Genomic DNA, 20442 nt, shown 5'->3' with positions numbered 1-20442 from the left:
AATTGCCAAATGACCAAACAGGTAGAATATTAAGGATGACTGTCATGAAAAATCCTTACAGCTGTTTGAAGTCTTTTGAAGTCAACAAAATATGTTACTGCACATAAAACTAGTGCACTTGCACATAAACAAAAAATACATTTTTTCCTACATTTTTTCCTGTTATGTATAACTTCTAATGCAAGTAAAACAGCATAATAGGTTTTAACTAGCTTTGTAAAAAAAAAACCTGCTATGAAAGACATAAATATTCTGTAATTTGGATGCATATTTGAAGTTCTTACCAATAGATGGCAGAAATGCATAATACTTAAACAAAATCACTGAAAAAAATGACTGCAAATTAAATGTGCTAAAACAAGGATACTTTTGAGAAGTGCAAGTGCATTAAAACACAGGAAATTATTACAATGTTTGGTCCTTATAATTCATCTACCTCACTATTCAGTTATTAGAATACTTCTTTGTGTCACTATAACTAAGTGTGTCAGTATAACTATATACTGCTCTACGTTCCATACTATTTTCCAAAAGGCATTAAGTCTTCTGTGAATTCAATTTCAGACTGAGCTGTTCTGTAGAGGTTACATAAAAAAAGACTACAGGGTACCAAAATAAATGTTGTTTTCCAGGTCAGTTTTCCCTACATAGACTTTTAACTAAGGCTTCATCTTGAAGCACACTTGCTGGATAGCCAGGAGGCATTTGCACTGTTTAAACCTTGTAAAAGAGGTTTTTTTCTCATCATTTCTCTCTTGTTTTTTCTCATCATTTATCTCTTTCCATTAACCACAGAGGGAAATTAATTCCATTCTCTGACTCATAAAAATAGCTGAATGTCTACCAGAGACATTGGAAACAATCTTCTGAGACCAGGAATTGATACCGAACAACAAGTCAGAACAAAATTACTTGTGACTTCTGTAAGAGTACCTGGACAGGATTTGAGCAAGGACTTGGGAGGGGAGGGAAGCCCTCTTTTGCTAAGTACACTTGCCATACACACAGAGAGATTCATTGTCTATGCTGTGGATATATATACACTTGTGTCTACTGTCTGTCTTCTTTTTCCCACTGTAAATCTGGACTATTATTCCAAAAAAAAATAGCACACCTCAGCAGCAAACTAGACTGCCTGGGGGATATCAGTAGAGAAAGATGATGAAAAAATCCTTTTGATAGTAGAATCTGTTTGGAATCTAACAGCAGAACAGATGAAGCACCGAAAGCATATAGTCAGGAAAAGGAAATGGATCTTTTTCTTGTGTGATTCAATGATTCAGTATGGAAAACTATCATATATCTATGTAATTATGAAGGCTTTATTTAAATCACTGTAGTTCCACAGTCAATTGATCCTCATTCACATGTTCTTGTAAACATGAAGCCAAGATGATTTTACATACCTAATCTTCCTCTATCAATATCACCCTGTCAAGGCAATTAATTGCTTTGTTCCTTGCCTTATTCCTTATTACAATCTGCTCATAATTTTAATACTTTATTTTTAAAAATCATGCAAGTGCATGAAAAAAGGCATTTCAGTCATCTGAAGTGCCTTTGCTATCACAGAAGATGGAGTTTTAAGTGGAGTGTAGAGTGTTTGTAAATCATTACTGAATAAGGCTGGAAGATATTCACGTGTTGCAGGGCTCTCCAGCTTACTAGAATGCAAGCTATCAAAGAAAAAAAGATCTGATCCAAAACTTAACTGTAATACTCAGATCATAATGACTTTGTGTTAAAAAATGAGTTTTGCCATGGCATCATTTCTGCCATTGGAAATTTTTTTGTTTTCCTCCAACAGCATTTTTAGCCTACCTTCACTTAGACTGTAAAGAAAGCATATAGTAATTCACTGAAATTTGGTTGAATGTAACTGTGAAAGTGACTTGTAAAATCTTTAGAGCCAGAAGCTCCATCCTTTGCATAACCATTCTTCCCTTGGGAAGATTCTCTCTGCTCCACAGAAGCCTGCACTTGAAGTAGAGAATTGTCCTTTTATCACTATCAACATATTTCTTATACTGTGCGGTGCAAGAAGTGTTTATGATTTTATGAAGCATAACTTTAGTTTACATGTAAGTATCTGCACAAATGCTACTGTTTGCAAAACAGTTGGAAAAACGTCAAGGGGATCTAGATGCAAATGAACTTCATCAGAAAACACAGTGATGTTTTTAACTGTACAGTTTTAAGTCTCAGCACAGTGGATTTAACTCCACTGACTATTGCAGTATACCACTGAATTGTTTACAGATTTATTTCCTCCATTTATCTACTTATCTCTTATTCTTTCAATAATATAGCATGCAGACCATTCCATGTGCCAGCTGTAGTCTGCTCATATGTTCTCTTTGCTTGTGCTACCCTTGGACAGCTAAGAAAAATGATACACTAGAAATCTTTTCTAAAATGATTTATCAAATGTAAAAATGTGTTATTTTTGTCGGTTTTAAGTGCTGTTGTGCCTTCAGCTTTATATTAGACAGTAAACACCCTACCATTCACAGGAACAGTTTGATGGTAAAGCATAATTTGATCCTTCTTAAATTCTGAATTTTGTTTGCATACTGGAATCTAGCTTGAGGATTAGGTCTGAAACATCATTCCTTATGAATACTGATTGAAAAATTGAAAAAATGAGATACACAAATACATTTCATGAACAACTGAACCCCAGAGAGAATCAGGAAAAGGGGAAAGCTTCACATACTGAGTTAAATAAGAGTTTAATGGTGGCATTTCTGAACTAGTATAGGAGTAGGAAGAGAACCAACTGGCTTTCCACTACCATATACTAAAAAAGTATTTATTCAGATGACACATCCTCTACTGCATGTCTTTCTATGGGCATTTAGTGTTCTGAAGACCAAGTTTAATTTTGACTTAGGACAGCGCACTAAAAAAAAAAATATAAAAAAATTGAAGTATGTGTTCATATTTACTTTATTATCAGTTAGCTAAACCCCAATGGTTCTTGTTAAATCAGGAATTCAAGACACATTCTGATAACTTTAGTTGTTTAATACTTAGACAATTCATCACAGCTGACTAAAATGAATTAGTAGTAAATAAGCTGGAAAGACCCTGGTGTGCTATATATTCCAGATAAACTTATCATATTTGGGCTCCAGAATGATTTTGAAATGTAGGGCATAGAAAGAAACCCTGCTTCACAAGTAACTGATTCCTAAAATATGCAAAGAATTGCTGGGATAGAGTGAATTTTGAACCTGTTAGATGGTCTTTGTGTTGCCTAACATTAAGCACTCCGTATTTACTAGCCTCACTAGAAGGCTAAACTCCCTGTAATTCCTATACCCATGGCAATACTTGGAGCAGAAAATTGAACTTACATGTTTTGAACCATTCTCTGGATAAGCATTTTTCCCTCAATTACAAAAATACATAAAAGAAACAGGAAAAGCGGGCACCTAACCTGAAACTAAGTATTACACTCAAAACACCCTCTTTTCCTTTCAACCACAATTCCTGTCCTTCCATATTTCCATGAGTATGTCCCAATGTCCCAAGCATTTGGCTTCAGCAGGGTAAATTTAGCTGTCTCTTTAAAAAGTGTAAAAGAACAGACAGTCTTACTTAATACACTTCTGTGTATTTGATTAAAAACTCATCACAGCATCACAAAATAATAACTTTCTGGTCTAAATTACATTTGTCACAGACCCCAATAATTCACATTTTTTTTAAACTAGTAAAATATTTTAGTAAGGATGATTTTCCCTTAAGCAAAAACTGCTCTGGAATAGAATAGACACAGTGAAAGGAGGAAGTGCAAAGATCAAACACTGTAAATATGTCACTGCTAAGCCAGCTACATATAATAATAATAATAATAATAATAATAATAATAATAATAATAATAATAATAATAATAATAATAAGTCTCAGCAGGTGATAAATGTCTTAAAAGGATTGAGTCAAAAAACAGGTGAAGTGGGACTATAAACAAGATATCCAGGAAAAGTAACACTGGTGCAATTAAGAAAAAAACAAAATTCTTTCAAACCTACAAATAAATATAAGTACAACACTTAACTCTGCCTGTAAAATGACATAGATCATGAAAAGTTTCTCCTTGATAGTTTTTAAAGTGTTCAAGGTCTCTCATTATTTTTATTGGTACTGTCAGATTGTCATGTAACCATGAGTCTGTCAGTTGTGCAATCACAAATGCTGTTCATCTCAAATAATTACCTCTTCGCCTCATTTCCTTTTTTTTTTTTTTTTTTTTTTTGTGCATGCACTATTTTCTCATTTCATATTCATTTTCTAATTTCTAATTTCTAGTCTTTACTCTTAGATCACCTTCATCTCCAATTATTTAAAGCTGAAAATTCTGGGAAACCAATATGGCAGATTCAAGTACAAAAACATATCCTATTCACATACCACAAACAATCTAGGATTGAGTGACAGCTAGTGAAATCAGCAATTTTCTTTTAAGGGTAACTTCATTTGTTATTAACATAACTTATTCTGAATTTTATTTTCTATCATATAATATGGAACTGTATCACATTTTCTTCTTCAAAAAGCGTTAGTTTTACACACACAGTAGAAGAACATGATGAAGACACTAATTATATGAGGATTTGTAATCATATTTCCTGGCTGTATTACTGCTTTCTTCTTTGGTGTATTATTAAAAACTAATGTATAGTGTGAACCCAAACATAGTTATACAATCTATTACACTCCTTTCATAAAACATTGAATCATAAATCTTTTTTTTTTTATCTTTACATTTCTGTATAAAATTGGAAATATTATACTTCTATAAAAGGTAGTCTGTTTTATTTTCCTTTGAGTGAAACATTCCAGTTGACCACTCCCTTTGGTTTTCAGGGACAATGAGTGCTTGTATTTGTAGAAAATTGAACCGAAAAATGTTAAGGTTCCCTATGTTGTCCCCAAATAAAAACTTCCAATTTTGACCCTAATTTTCCATAACTAGAAAGGAATATGGACTTGGTACAAGAAACTTAACATGTGAATTATGTGTGTTCTTTTTTAATTGATTTTTTTCTTCTCTGTTTCTTTTTGCAATCCTTTTTATGTGTGGCATATTTTTTTCTAATGAATTCGTAGTGGTCTTTCCTATACAAAGGTTAAAATTGGTAATGTCTACCCAAATGTATTGCTTCAGTTGATTTAAAATTTAGCTATATTGGTGTAAAATGTGAAGAGAACTTGTTGATTTCATTGTTGAAAATGACTAATGACAATAGAGCTAAGTAAATAATGGTCTGGATCAGATTGTAAACTGTAACAATTACACTAAATTCCCCTGTTTTGTAAAAACAGCCTGATGTAAGTATTCTCAAGCTGGACCTCAACACAAGTTGCAGTATGAGATTATATTAGTCATTTGAGAAAAAAAATGAACTTAATAAGTGCTTTTTCTAACATAACCCCCCTGTCTGCTGAAATAGCAAATTGACTGCAAGAATAATTTTTGTACTGTTCTTCTGCTTCCATGATGCCACAAGATGAAGGTATGTATCATCTATCAAAATATGGCAAACTGTTTCTATAGCAGCTTTATTTTTATAACAGCTATTAAAAGGAAAAACTATTTTACTCACCAAGCCAACTTCTGTTTAAATATACTGACACAAACACTGGAGGGACCGTGAAGAAATCTACGACTGAGTTAACTTCTAGCCAAAACCATAGCTTGTCATTGGCTGCTATGAACTGCAAAAAAAAAAAAAAAAAAAAGAGGGGAAGAGAGAGAAGAATCAGGTTATACTCATGGTGATTGCAAATGGGTGCAATATTTTCCATTCCAAAATACTAGATTCCGAAGTTAGTGTAGAAGTAACTGATGTTTTTAGGTCAGCGCAGACAAGACAAATGGCGTCACTTTTTGGCAAGTCTGTATTGTGCATTGCTTCATAACTACATTGAGATTAAAGTGAAGTTTCTTCTTCTAACTAAAGAAGCAGAACGTTTATTTGATGGGGTGCAAGATCTGTGGTAAAGAACTGTTTCCTCCACATTTATTAACAATGTATCAGTAATATAAGAAAAGTGTAGGTAGGTATAAAACATTTGAAATTATATCACCTTTGCTCTAGCACTCCAAACATGTAGTCCCATCATGTATTTGCTGTTCACATATTTCCAAATATATGATAGCTTACAAAGATCCAATAATCATCCTATAGAGAGAGCTAATTACCAGGCTGAACCCTACAAGGAATAATTCAGGATAGCAACCAGACTTCAGTCCTGTGAACTGTGCTGTGGAAGAGGTCCTTTGTCCCTGCTTACTATGAAATCAGTCTAAGGAATCTAGGAAACTCAGATGTCAGACATCATAGTTTGAACTTGCTTATTTATGCTTGCTTGCTTAAACAAGGTTCAACAACTAATTCATTCAAGTAATGATTAAAACAAGCTTTTTATAAATACTATATATAAATATAAATACAAAATATTAGCACATGATGGAGATATCTAATGGAGCAGTATTACTCAGACAAAACATAAAACTCGATCTAACATATTTTAAATTTTAAAACAATTATATATTACATATGTATATTTATACATAAATATATATTTATATATAAATATACATTGATATATTAATTAATACTATTAATTAATAATATTATATATAATTCATAACAATCATAATATTAATTAATAATATATATTTAAATATATATTTATATTTAAATATTACATATTTTAAAACAATTTTCTGAGTTAGAGACAACATCCGTTCACTTTCTTTCAAAGCCTGCACTGGTATTCCATCTGATTAGCTTTCCCCTTTTCTGCAATTACATTAAAACTTTAACAGTAAATGTTTATGGTGCATACCAACTTTGTTAGATCTGCTGATGTCAATAATGTTAAAGTCATACTTAGAAGGGAAACAGACAATAGAACAGAACTTGTCTCGGAGAAAAGTCAAAAATTAAAATGTATTGACATTCAGTTAATCAAACTTTCAGCATGAAAACTGAGCAAAAAATATCCAGTTTCATCAAAATCTTTGATTTCCCCTCTGTTGAATTTAAAAGTAGTCAGAATATTTGGAACTCAAAGTTTTTCAAGATCTCAGATTGATATTTTCTTAATTCACAACATGTATTCGGATCAGCATTTTATCTTTCCATAGCGCTTTTCCATAAAGGCCACTCACATTCACAGTGTGCAAGTATTAACATCAGTATATTCTCACCTATTGTGCTCTGTTGTGCTATTACAATATGTAATTTTAACTATCTTAGTAAGAACATCACCAACACAAACTTCAAAAAGTATCTGGATACTTCTAAATACAGGGTTCTTGGAAGTTCATATGTATCATGCATTGAATCTACTGTGTCAAAAAGTCAACCTATACTGAAGGTCTCGTGGACATGTACAAAAGCTCCTGAGACACTGAATAATTACAGTTTATTATATATGTTTATATGCAGCTTAGAATACATATATAGTAGTTTAAATACTGAAGGAATTTATCTGTTAAATTAAAGGACAGACACTGCACCTAGTCTGGGTAATGAAATAACCTAGATGTGCAACAGACTTACTCACTGAAGCACCAGAAAAAGTTGGTTAAGTTGGTCTGAAGAGAAATAGGGGGAGCTAAACTGCCACTGTGATAAAGAAAAATGAGCTCCTGTGATTTGGAAGAAAAATGGGCAAAGGAAAAACATGAGACAATGTCTGTATGAAATTTAAAGGCCAATGAGGCAAGCTTTCTGCTCTTATAAAGTTTCCATCGTAGTTCTGCTATGTTTTATGCCTTGTTTCCCCCTATTTTCCAGTTATCAACCACCAGTTAACCTCAAAGAGTATCTCCATGTCCTGAAGCCATAGAAGGAAGGAAAGAAGGAAAGGAAAAAGGAAACATGGAAACACTTGAATTGCTGAAACCGCATCAGTGGATTTTCAGAAAGTGAAAAGGATACTTTAATGATATATTTTTCAGCACATTGACTGGTATTTTACAATTCTGCAAAGTATTCATTAGCCGTTTGGGAAAATGGATGTTCATAAAACTGATTATAGCAGCTGTATCAGCTGTTATCTCAACTCCAAATGCCAAAGACAGATTGAATACAGCACAAGAATAATTCAAGTATTCACACTCACTGAGAACACTGAAACTACTTTTGACTTTACTGACCAGCACCAACCTATAATACTTTTCACTTTCTGTCATACTACAATATACTGAAACAGTTTAAGCTTATAAGCTATTGGTTTCCTTAGTTATCCTATACATTTATCCTTACTTTTTAAATATTCTTAACCAAAAGCTTTGCTCATACATTTTAGAGCTTGGCTTAATTTTGTTCAGTCATTGTAAAGTCAGTCTGTTTTCAAAGAGTTTCCTACCTAATATTTATATTCCCTCTCTGATGCATATTATCAAAGACACACTACTTACACGCAAGCCGAAGTAGAGTAGGAAGAACACATTGAAAGCCATGTCGATCTGTAACGTGAAATCTTTGTAGAAATTCTGGCAGGACTCTATTGGGCTATTTGAAAAAAAAAAAAAAAATCAAAGTAAATTGTCGTTATATGAGTTTCTAATCTGGTGAGAATTTTATGCATTTCATTTAAAAACTTGATCAAATCTCAATTTTTCCAGTTGTTTACAAGATACAAGCAAGCATTTCAAATGAATTATTTCATTCATTCAGTTAGTTTCTTAATATTTACCTGTTCAGGTAATATCTGAAAATTAACATGCAGATAAATTTAATAAAAGACAAGCAGGAAAATAACCCAGGATTCCCTAACCCCACATTAACCCTTAAAGAACTGACTTCTTTCTATAGGAACATACTCAGTACACTTTAGGAACAAACATAACAAGCACACAGCTACAGTGAAATATTACATGTTTTAATTTAATTTTTATTGTACCATAAAACCTTAAAAAAAAAAAAAAAGTTGCTTAGAAATACATTACCCATTAGCAATCTGAGGCACTTATTTTTGTAGAAGCCCTTGCTTACAGTAAGATTTGGGTTTGTTTTGTTTTGTTTGTTTGTTTTGCTACTTATGTACTTGATGACAGTACTATGAGCTGAGTAGAAAAGCAGCATAGCCCACTGGTAAAATTAAACAACAAAATAAATAGAGAAATTTGAAGCAGTACTCTAAGGGTTAATTTCTGCATGCAGGTTAATTAAATACCTTCCTGTGTGTCAGGCAGCCATTGCAAATTCTAGCTTACTATATTATGCTTTATTTAATAGTGGGACAAGTCCAAAGCATACTCTATACAAACTGGTACTTTATAAACATACTTTAATCTAAGGAAGGAGATAACTTCCATGAGTGTGATTAGTGATTTATTTGTGAGTTTTGTAGAACAGGTTGGTGAAGCCACAGAACAGTGTTGAATTCAGACTGAAGTGAAAGTCATGTCCCAATATATGCTGATGTATATACTACGTATATACAATGTCCCACTATATATACATATATATACACATATATCGCAAATGATCATGTATTCACAATGACTAATAGAGTATAAAACTAAAATGTAGATCATTTGGAACCTTTGAAAACATTCTTTCAGGAAAGAAGAAATTCCAGGCTTCCCAGGTCAAATAGATCACTGAATGTGACTGTAATACCAGTTCATATAGCTGCAGCTCTTCAAATATAATGCTAGACTGCTCAACAAGCAAGATTCTATGCATTATGAATGTCTGTTACCTAATTTAAGGCATAAAGGAAATTACCCAGGCTACCAGGTCATTACACATGCAGCCAAATTTTCCATTCCTCGTATACATCACAGATCAAAACAAGTTAAATACAGCATGCCCTCTCTTGTCTTTAGATGCATGAATGCACACAGTAAAATTCTTCTTGATGTACAATAGCTTTATATTTTAAGAAACTTCAGTGATACAGGAAATTACATTAAAATGTTGAAAAAGTTATTTATAAAGACATTGAAGTTATGAGACATTTCTGTTATAGATCAAATAAAACTGATTTAGAAAAGCAGGCAGAAGTTAAGAGAAGCCAAATGTTAACATATAGGACAGAAAATAGCATTTTGTACTTCAAAAATACAGGTTTAGCTACAAAAAGAGTGAATATAATTTGAGAATCCAACATCCTCATTTTCTGTATGGCATTACTGAGAGGAAAGCATTTTGTTAAAATAAGGTCACTATCATCCTATGCACCCTATCAACAGAAACCACAGAAAATGCCACAGAACCAGAATGAAAAATCTTGTACCAACCCAGAGGCTGAGACCCCTGATTTCAGGTTAAGTTTCTGTAAAAGCTGCAGGCATTCACTGAAGCTGATAAAATTGTACAAATATAACTGGGATAAAGATAGCTTCATTATCTTCCTCTCCACAGTGATTTGGTACTTGTCGTAAAAGTTAGATAAGGTCAGCTAAGGTTGCAGCTAACTGCTCTCCCTTTGTGCTATTGTCCTTAACAAAAAACTGCAAGATCTGAAAAATAATCTAATACACTGTCGTCTTCTTTGCAAAATACTTAGCAGCGAATCATAATCCTGATTTGGGACTGCTGTTTATCAGTAGCCCTTTGTAAGCTAGTCTTACTGCTAGTTCTCGCTCTGTAAAACATCCTTCATTTCAGATATGATCCCTCTTTTTCAATTTCTAAATTATCCATCTACAAAACAAACACAAATCTAGCACCAAGGTTAGATTACCTAAACTAGGTTAAATTATCCTAGGTTAATTTAGGTTGGATATTAGGAGAAATTTATTTACTGAAAGAGCTGTGCAGTATTGGAACAGGCTGCCCAGAGAAGTGTTTGATCCGCCATCCCTGGAGGTCTTTAAGAAATTTGTAGATGTAGAATTTAGTAGCATGGTTTAGTGATGGACTTCAGTACTAGGCTAAAGGTTGGACTAGATGATCTTAGAGGTCTTTGCCAACCTGAAAAATTCTATGATTCTGTGGTCCTCTTTATTTTAAATGAAGATTATGTCAGAAAGGCATGTCACTAAGGCTAAATAAATGATTATTCATACACAGGACATATAAGATTTTGTACTGCAAGTTATATTTTGGTGATATTACTCAGTTTGGATTTTTCAGTTTCATCTGTAGCTTGCATATGGACTGAGAGAAAAGAAAAAAGACCAAAAAAAAAAAAAAAAAAAGAATGAAAGAAAAAAAGACCACTTAGCTTTATCATTGCAGCATTCAGCCTGCTGCAGAAAGGAAGCCATTTTGAAACTTCCCTTTGCACCGAGTTTTCTCAAACCGTAAGTGCTATAATTCTTATGCTCACAGGCAATATATTGCTAGGATCTCCAGGGCAAAGAATGTGTTTCCTATTCTGCACTAAAATTAGATGTCTTTTCCTATGGGATTTCACCCTTTTAGGCCATCAAAGGTATTGCCTTTGAAAGAGATGACTTCTTGTCTTTTCCAAAGTCATAGTGCCGATTTTATTTCATTTAGTGTAAGGATATCCTGTTGATAATCTATGACGCACTATGATATCCCTTTACCCTGCCATCTCTGTATGTAATAAACTATATCCCACAAGGGATGCCTGATTTGAGGCTTTATTCATCTCAATGTTTATATCAAATTATTTGCTGCAACCCTATGCTCCATGCTACCATTCAATATAAATTGCATATAGAGATATAAAAGTGGGCTTAATTTGCCTAATCTGCAGTAAAGACAGAGCCTTACTTATTTGCCATATATATATGTCACATATATGTCATATATATGGGTTATCCTCTGTTAATTTTCGTCCTTCCTCTTATGCTCTTTCAACACCACTACTCATTTCAGTTTCACATTACCTTTATTTACTTGTTCTGTTTATTATTACTGCATTTTTACAGCAACAGTAGCACTCACAAAGTCCAGTTATAGAGGCATTATAAGCATAAATTCATTCACTGAAGAGTAAGAAAGTTAACTTTACACAGATGGAGCTAAATGTTGACAAGAAGTAAAGATGACGAGGCTTTGAGCTGCAGTTAAAAATGGGCTGTGTATCAATAAGACATGACATATCAACACGTGTCACACTGCAACCATTGTCACTATGCCATTAAGACAGAAGCAAAGGGAAGGAATTCTATGTTCATTCAGACTTTACACCAGTTTTGACACCATAGTGACATCTACCTGGATGATTTTACATGAAAATTTCTCCACTGCAATGGAAAATGTTGTGCCTACCCAATTCAGTACTTGAAGTAGCTACTCAATATGTAATTTCCATCTCTGTATTTTTTTGGTGAAAAAAATATTCTGGTTTTGACACATGATGTCCATCTATTCCTAATGTGTTTTTTTTTTTTTTACAAGGCCTGCAACCCTAGCATAAATGCCAGTTTTTAATCTGGGTGCAAATAGTTACACACTGAAATAAAAGAGGTTAATTCTAAGTCAGATTATTCTGGTTACAAATTAGCAAGCATTCTGAAGAAAAAAAAAGTGTTTTGCAACGACGCATAGTCCATAAAGGAAAATAAGTGCTGTAACTAGGAAATTACTGATGTTAATATTGCACCACGGCTTCTATAAATTTGGAACTTTAAGAAGTTATTGAAAATCTAGAAATTAAGAGAATTGAGAGAAAATGTCCTAATTTAAGATCTTAATTTTTGGAATCAAATTTGTCTTCTGAATAATGGTGGAGGAAAAGTTAAGTCCATTATTGAAATTAGATAAGCTAAAATATAATGAATAATGTTAATTAAATGAAATGTAAAATTGAAAAATTTGGAACTAAAAGAAAAAAAGTCATTACAACCTCAGCATACCAGAGAAAGAAATAAAATTATCTGATACTAAGAAAAAATAAATTTCAAATTCAGTTGCACAGTAGACCATTATATGAAAATATGGTACAATGTTAATTTTCTATCAGAAGGAATGTCCATTGACAGTGAATTTTAAGATCAAGGGATGGTTTTGTGAGGAAATATCAGTAGATGTGGCTAAAATATAACCAACACAAACAAATAAATGAGAGAAACCACTCAACATTTAGAATCTCTTTAGTATCATATATTTTAAAGACATTCCACTCACTTGCCATTTTCAAATTTAAATTGAATGCAATTAATACTTATTAATTGGATATATAAATTATTTGTTCATAATTTTGTCTGAAATCACCTTTTTTTCTCAATTATTTTCCCTGAAAGCTCCCCTATAATTCCACATTCCTTCAAATTTATTTATAGAAAAAAAACAATGATACAAGATTTAGAGTTTAAAAAAATAATTTTAAAAAAAGTCACAAATTTGATACAACAGTGTTCCTTTGCACCCCTTTAAAATATATATTTTAACAGTACAAGGAATGGAAAATTATGGGTGTTGTGATTAACTTACTGTTTCAGTGACATAGTGCTAAGACTAAACTATAGGAAAAGACAGGTGTATCATTTAGTATAAGCAATGTTCATTCAGTGCAGAATACTGTCTATTCCTTTTACTCTGGTTTAGTTGTACTACTCAGAAGGGAATGAGAAGTTAAAATATTATTTACAGAAACTGGTATGAACATATAGCAAAATTCTAAGGATAGATGGATGCCTAGCAAGCGTCATCCCTGTGAAATAAATATCATAATTATAGTACATCAGTGAGGCTAAGAATTGAATTTGTCTAAAATCTCACAGAGTGACAAAGAGCATAACAGTTTTTCCTCTCTTAGTTCAATGGCTTTATTAACCATGTTAGGGTAACAGGAAGAAAAAGTATTTTCTTACAATTCATGTTACCTTCTAATTATAAGAAAGCTTGATAAGCGATTCAGTTTATAAGGCCTTTCTTTGAATTATAACATCAATAAGCTCATTATTTTTTTATGGAAAATGTCTTCTAAATTACTTCACTCTCACTTGACATGATGTCATCTACCAAGGAAGTTTTGCTGCTGGCATTTTCAATTAGTACTGAAAGATACTAATTTAAAAAACTTGATTTTTTTTTTTTTTCAGAAAACTTAAGCTTTCCCTCGCCCAAGAGAGAAGAGAAGTCAGCTGAATCAGAAAAATGTGAAGGCAAGAACTAACTTTACCCCTAGCAGAAATGCAATGTAATCTGCTGTCACAGACTTGGGATCCATAAAAGTCCATAGGCCCATTACATTCTTTGTTACCAGTATTTTCTAAGTTTTGTATACCTGAAGGTAGTAAGTGAAGGAGTAACAATCCCTTTCTTACTGAATGTTATTGACAGTTATCCCCTAAATCAAGGATAATGCTGTGACAATTTCCTATACCTTCTTGTCAATTATAATAATATATTACAATTCTTTTTGATCACTTAACCTCCTGCTTCTAAAGTTAACTCTGTTTCTCCTATGCACACACATACGCAGAGAACTTTCTGCTCCCAGCCATTTCAGTGTCAAATCTTGCACCTTCTGTTTTTGTACTCATAACTAAGATACTGACTGTGCTTGGCTGTCCTTCACAGGACAAACAATTTATTGTAGCATCTTCGTGTTTAAACTCCATATTGCCTATTACTTTCTCCTCCTGTTCCTTCAGAAAGCTTCAGACAAACATACCTGTATATTTATATACTTGTATCTTTATATTTATATTTAAATATAGGTATATATACCTGTATCTTACATGCTTGACTTTCTTATACACTTGACTTCAACAAGTGCCTTTTTCACATTCTCTGTTCCAACTGACCTCTGCATAATGAATTAAACCATGATTCACAGTCTTAAAAACTCCACTATTTCAATATGCAATCAAACTATTTTGAATTAATCCACACCTTTCTTTGTTTTCACCTCCATTCCTGCCTTTTCTGTATGTGAAGTGGCCTCTTTACTTTGCTTCCATATGCATCTCTTACATATTCCTTTTCAAAATGTATTACTCATGTTAGGCTCATAAACACTACAAAACCATATCTTAGAATTACATCAACACTCAGCATCTTCTTTGTTCAATTTTAAAATAAATTTTCAAAATATAAATTTCATCAAGATAAAAGATGAAATGCCAAATAATGTGAAATAAAGCTATATTGCAAGATTTCTGAGACATTTGCTTGGTTTATAAAATTGCAAGCATGTAAAGAGAACTGCTTTTCTCACAAACGCATGCACACATGTGCACACAAAAGCAGGAGCAATGCAAGTAACTGTCCTTATTTACCTTTACCTTTCTATCACAACATTTTCTGTTACTTTTTAACATGTGATAGATCATAAGCTGGCACTACAATATTACCCTTCTATTTCTCATCTAATTTAAAAAGTGCATCATGACCCCTCTGCTCTAAAGATACTTTCTACAATTAAGTACTTCTCTATTATGTCCCTAGCCCACATGGAAACCTTGACAAATTTTAGACTAATTTGAGGTAAAATTAAAAAGTTTCTTAATTCTTTTTCATTCTTTTTTCCAAAAAATACGCCATCAGAAGTAATAAGCAACAGCAAAAACAGATCAACCAGTATCAACTGGTACAACAGAATCATTTAGTAATTTTTTTTCTGAGAACCACTGTTAGAGACATACTGTTTTTCCTTATAAATCACTTACTTTTCTGTCTCATGATAAGGAGGAGCACTTTTTACTCTAAATGTTTATTTGTTTTATGTATAAGAATATATTTATATTAAAATATAATTTTGACAGATTTTTTTTTAATAGTATTAGTTTCATAGTGCATGCTTGCTGACACATCCATAAAGAAAATTAAGCTTCTTCCAACTAGCAGAAAACAATTGGCTATGCAACTGAATAGAGGTTGTTGAAACTTCGCAATGAGAACCCAGTCATGGAGATTTCTTCTTCAGTCAAATTCCACGGGATAAATTGTTAAAAAATAAATTTCACATAAGAAAACAAGCACAGATCACAAAACAGAGGCTGCAATCTGAGAGTCTCTTATGGAAAAGTAATTTAGAAAGTGAGACAAAGAAGGACTTCTGGTTGGAAATACAGGGACTACTAATGTTAATTTTTGTCACATCCATGCATGAAGAGTGAAATGAAGTTGGTACAACTGCAGAACCAAAAGTATACTAACCCATCTCAGATGCTTCAGATCTTCCCTAGCATAACTCTGACTTTTAAGGACTTATTTGTGATTGACAACATATCTATCTAATGACAGAAATAAGTAACTTTGCAACTGCTTACTTTATCTATGTGAACTAATAAAACTTGGTAAAATCAGTGGTGATGTAATTGTCGTGTTTTTGTAGGGCTATCTGTGTTGTGAAAAATATGTAAATAAGGAATAAGGCAAATAATTTAATAATTGTGCTTCTCTCAATATGACGACAATATTCTGCAATATCATGTCTTTCCTGGTTGAAAAACTACTTCCCAGTATAACTGCTTCCGAGGCTTCATCTTTCTTATTCAAGTTTTCCATGAATTTTAAGTACATTTTTGTTGGCTGTCCTTTTAAAATATAAGGCAGCCTACCACAAAATTCAAGCAAAATCAAACTCTTACCTTCCTCAGCCCCTACTCTAAAATTGTGAAGTATGACTACAGGAAACTTTTCTTATCATTTTTATATTCAATTACTGGGAACTACAGAACATTAAATTTCTCACTCTAAAAACAGCATATTTATAATGTACAGAATGTACATTGAGTACTACTCACAGCATATGTCTTCTCCAATTACTGACTTGCAAAAACAAAAGCTAAAGTAAGATTCCTTCAGTACAGCTAAAGCTTCAGAAAGCGAGTGCTAAAATAAGCATAAGTAAAAAGCCCAGTGTCAATCTCCATAACCTTGAATGTTCGTTAAGGTGTATGCACTTTTTTTGCAAAATACTCCAATAATTTCTCAACGCTGCTCAAGATATCTGCATCTGAAGAGCTTTGCCTGAGAACCACATAGCTACATAGATTGTATTTTACTTTGCATTAGATTTACTAATTGTTTACCAAAAGCTGAGAACACTGGCAATTGAAAATGGTCTTACATTACCTTGACAAAACAATCTCACTGATGAAAACCCAATTACATTTTTAATTAAAGGTTTTTGTGTGAAATTACTGGGATATTAAAGAGAAAACTTCCAGTATACTGTTTCAACTAACATTTTATTGTTAACCTTTTTGACAAAATTTATTAAGTCTCTTTAGTTCTCTCTGCTATGGTAATTCTGTTAAATTGCATACCCTATTTACTGAAGTTGGCCATCTTGCATGTTTCTACTCTGTAATTAGACCCTTTTTTATTACTTCTGTTGTGATTACATGATTTAATATAGAGATGCTATTTAATATTCTTTATCAAAGTCTGGCAAGGAATAATAAGTTGTAGCTGTTTACTCCAGAAAACAGAAAATAATTGGTGAAATGAAAATGCAAACATTTTATATTACGCTTCTAGAATCATAATAATTCTTTTTCACACAGGCTACTTACAGTCCCTTGGATATTTATAAATGATTTCTAGTTTTTACATATCAACACAATGATCCACATATGTGAAATTTCTAACATTTCCTACAGAAAGGAAGAGGAAAGCAAAGGGCCTACAAACAACTGAACTCTTAGCTAAGAGTCTGTTGGAATAAATATATGTATAGCCACCTGACATTCCAGCAGAAGGAGGAATATATGACTTTCTGAGATTTTCTTCTTGCCCTATTTCATATGACTCTGTTTTGCAGCTGCTGTCTTTTTGAAACTACCACACGTACTTTCCTTAAGCATGAAGCTTTCAACATCCAACCATCATTGGTATCTAACTTGAACTACTCCTCCATCTCAGTGATTTATGTCTTTCTACTCTGTTGATGCTGCTGTGCAGCTTTTAAGTCTTCCTCATCTGGCTGCACTCTTCAAAGAAACAGTTACAATCTTCAAAAATGAGAACATACTTCTACTTGACCTACTCCAGTTTGGAGACTATTAATCATTTTGCTTTTGTATATCAACATAAAACTGAGTTTTGATTTTCTGCTTGATACATAATAAACATTAGATTCCTCCAGATAATTTTGAGGATTGTTTCCATACGCTTCTTCCTTGCTATTACTGTACATAAAACAACAACAACAACAACAACAACAACAACAACAACAACAACAAAAACTCTAATATTTTCTTAAGAAAATTTCAGCCTAAGATTCAACTATCCTATCTGAAAAATGAGAAGAGTACCAGATGAAGTGAAGCCTTAAAATTCATTTTCAGTTCATTCATCTGACAGTTGTTTTTGGAATTTGCCTCCTGTTTCCCTTAATTAATAAAAATAACTGGCTACTCTCTCATTTTTACTTATTAGTTATAAGCTTGAACCTCAGGTATACTATTGATTTTAATGTCAGTGAATGACATAAATGAGCAATGAAATCCAAAAGCACTGCAAAGTGGTAGAAATCTGACATTTCTGACAAATCTGACATTACTGGGCCAGCTTTTTCAGTCATGCTTTCTAGTACACGTACAGCTGTTACCCAAGTTTATTATTACCGTACAACTATAGCTATATTTTTTTAATTGTAATTGTATATACCCTAATACGCAGTTACACCAGGCAGGATATATTGTCTCATATTTCAAAGGCATATATGAAAATATAAATATAATAATAATAGTAATAATATATATATAATATTATATAATATATATTATATAATAGATAATATATAAATACATAAAATATAATAATAATAATAATAATAATAATAATAATAATAATAATAATAATAATAAAGCTAGAAAACACTGTACTTACAAGCATTTAATAATTTTAGATTTTCCTCTCTCTCATTCCTCAAAAGGACTTGTTAGCCTTATCCACCCCATCAACACAACAGTCCTTAAAGCACCTTAGTAACTTAGTACCTAAGATACGTTTTGGGTGCCACAAATCTCACCAGAATTTTCTTATGAAACAAGATCATGCGGCTCAGCTTCTCCCAAACCAAATTATTATACAGCCAATATTTGTATAAATTATCATTGGGAAGTCTGGATTCATATTCTTACTCCACTTTATTAGGAATAACATAAAGGTGAGTTGAAGCAAAAACCTTTTAGCTACCAAGAGTAACCATCTGATATCTTTGACTATATCCTGAACATCACAGTATGCATAAGTTTAAATTTTTCACCTTTAAACCAACTCCAGAGTAGTTAAGGTAACATTTACTCCCAACATATATAAATATTTATGATTGCCCTTTCTATCACTTTTTTTTTTTTTCCCCCCTCCCTGAACTCCTGGAAATTTTTTATCATACATGATTTTGGAAGTACTGCACACATACACAGTTTTTTCTGACCTCCACTACCACCTGTTTTCCAGGTGGATATAACTACAACCTAGTAATTTTTTCTGCTTGGAACTTTTAATATCATAGCTGTTCCAACTGTGGGACCTATTTATTTACCAGTAGTCTTAAGAGCAGATTACCGTATTCTTAAGACAAAATGATGATATGAAAGACTCGCTAAAAATAAAAAATAATAAATAATAAAACAACAACAACAACAACAAAACATTTACTTTGCAAAAGAGCATAATTAATTTAAATGAACAATTTAAAAAATAACTCAACTCTTTCCTAATTCAACTTATCAGACAAGGAGACTAGCCTGGAGCCTGACTGACAGTCTCAATCACAGTGACTTTTTTCAATGGCAAAGACAAAGCCCTTTAGATTAATGACAGTACATGATTCTTTTTTCAGCAGTCCCTTCACCTCCATTAACAAACGGAATAAGGTATTGCCAACACCTGTAGCAATTGCTCACATGAATTATCACAAGCCTGGTATAAAACCATTTTATGTCAATGTAAGAAGAGGAATACAATGATATAACAAAATGAATACATAGCAGCACTTTTTTTTTTTTTTTTTTTTTTTTTTTTTCTAGCACCACTTTAGCATGGCTTGCAAACATGCACTATATTATCCAACACCTTTTTATCCAGGCTGCTGTGTGTGGGAACGTAGATGTGCAGTCAGGTTTAGACGCTGAGCTACCAGAAAATCAAAAGGACTGGTGTAATAATAGTCCATTTTGCACTGATTTCAGGTGGAAAAGCATCATGCTGCCCTATAGATACGTCTGATCAATTTTACAGTCTTAAAAGAATTGTTCTCCATTATAAGAAAAAAAGAAGTCATGAAATAATTATGTAGAATCTAGAAATAAAATAAAAATAAGTAAATCATGGGTAATCTTGAATAGAAAATATTGCTAGGGCAGCAATATTTTGTTGGTGATATGGTGATATAACATGATGGTGATATAACAGTTGTCAATTTGAAACTATTTCTCTTGTTTATTGTTTTGAATATTTGAGCATGAACATGTTTTCATCAGCTTGCTTAAAAGTAAACACCAAAAGCATATTTTAGCTTTATATATATGTTCACAATGATCATTTTTCAAACATTATAACATTCCACTATTATTAGCCCTCAAAA

The 20442-nt window shown here is 32.5% G+C and overlaps 1 protein-coding gene across 1 annotated transcript in view; it reads right to left on the bottom strand.

Moving 5' to 3' along the window:
* The window catches only part of KCNMA1 (potassium calcium-activated channel subfamily M alpha 1), a gene marked incomplete at both ends in the record, with an annotated part of 478007 nt that overhangs the window by 187930 nt on the left and 269635 nt on the right, over positions 1 to 20442 (bottom strand). The window contains 2 exons of the mRNA XM_084290022.1: positions 5613 to 5724; positions 8444 to 8537. Coding sequence (XP_084146148.1) covers positions 5613 to 5724; positions 8444 to 8537 — 206 coding nt within the window. The remainder of the gene's footprint in view (positions 1 to 5612; positions 5725 to 8443; positions 8538 to 20442) is intronic.

Source organism: Netta rufina (assembly GCF_964035555.1).
Source record: "Netta rufina genome assembly, chromosome: 7".
NCBI lineage: Eukaryota > Metazoa > Chordata > Aves > Anseriformes > Anatidae > Netta > Netta rufina.
This window is presented reverse-complemented; position numbering and strand designations above follow the sequence as displayed.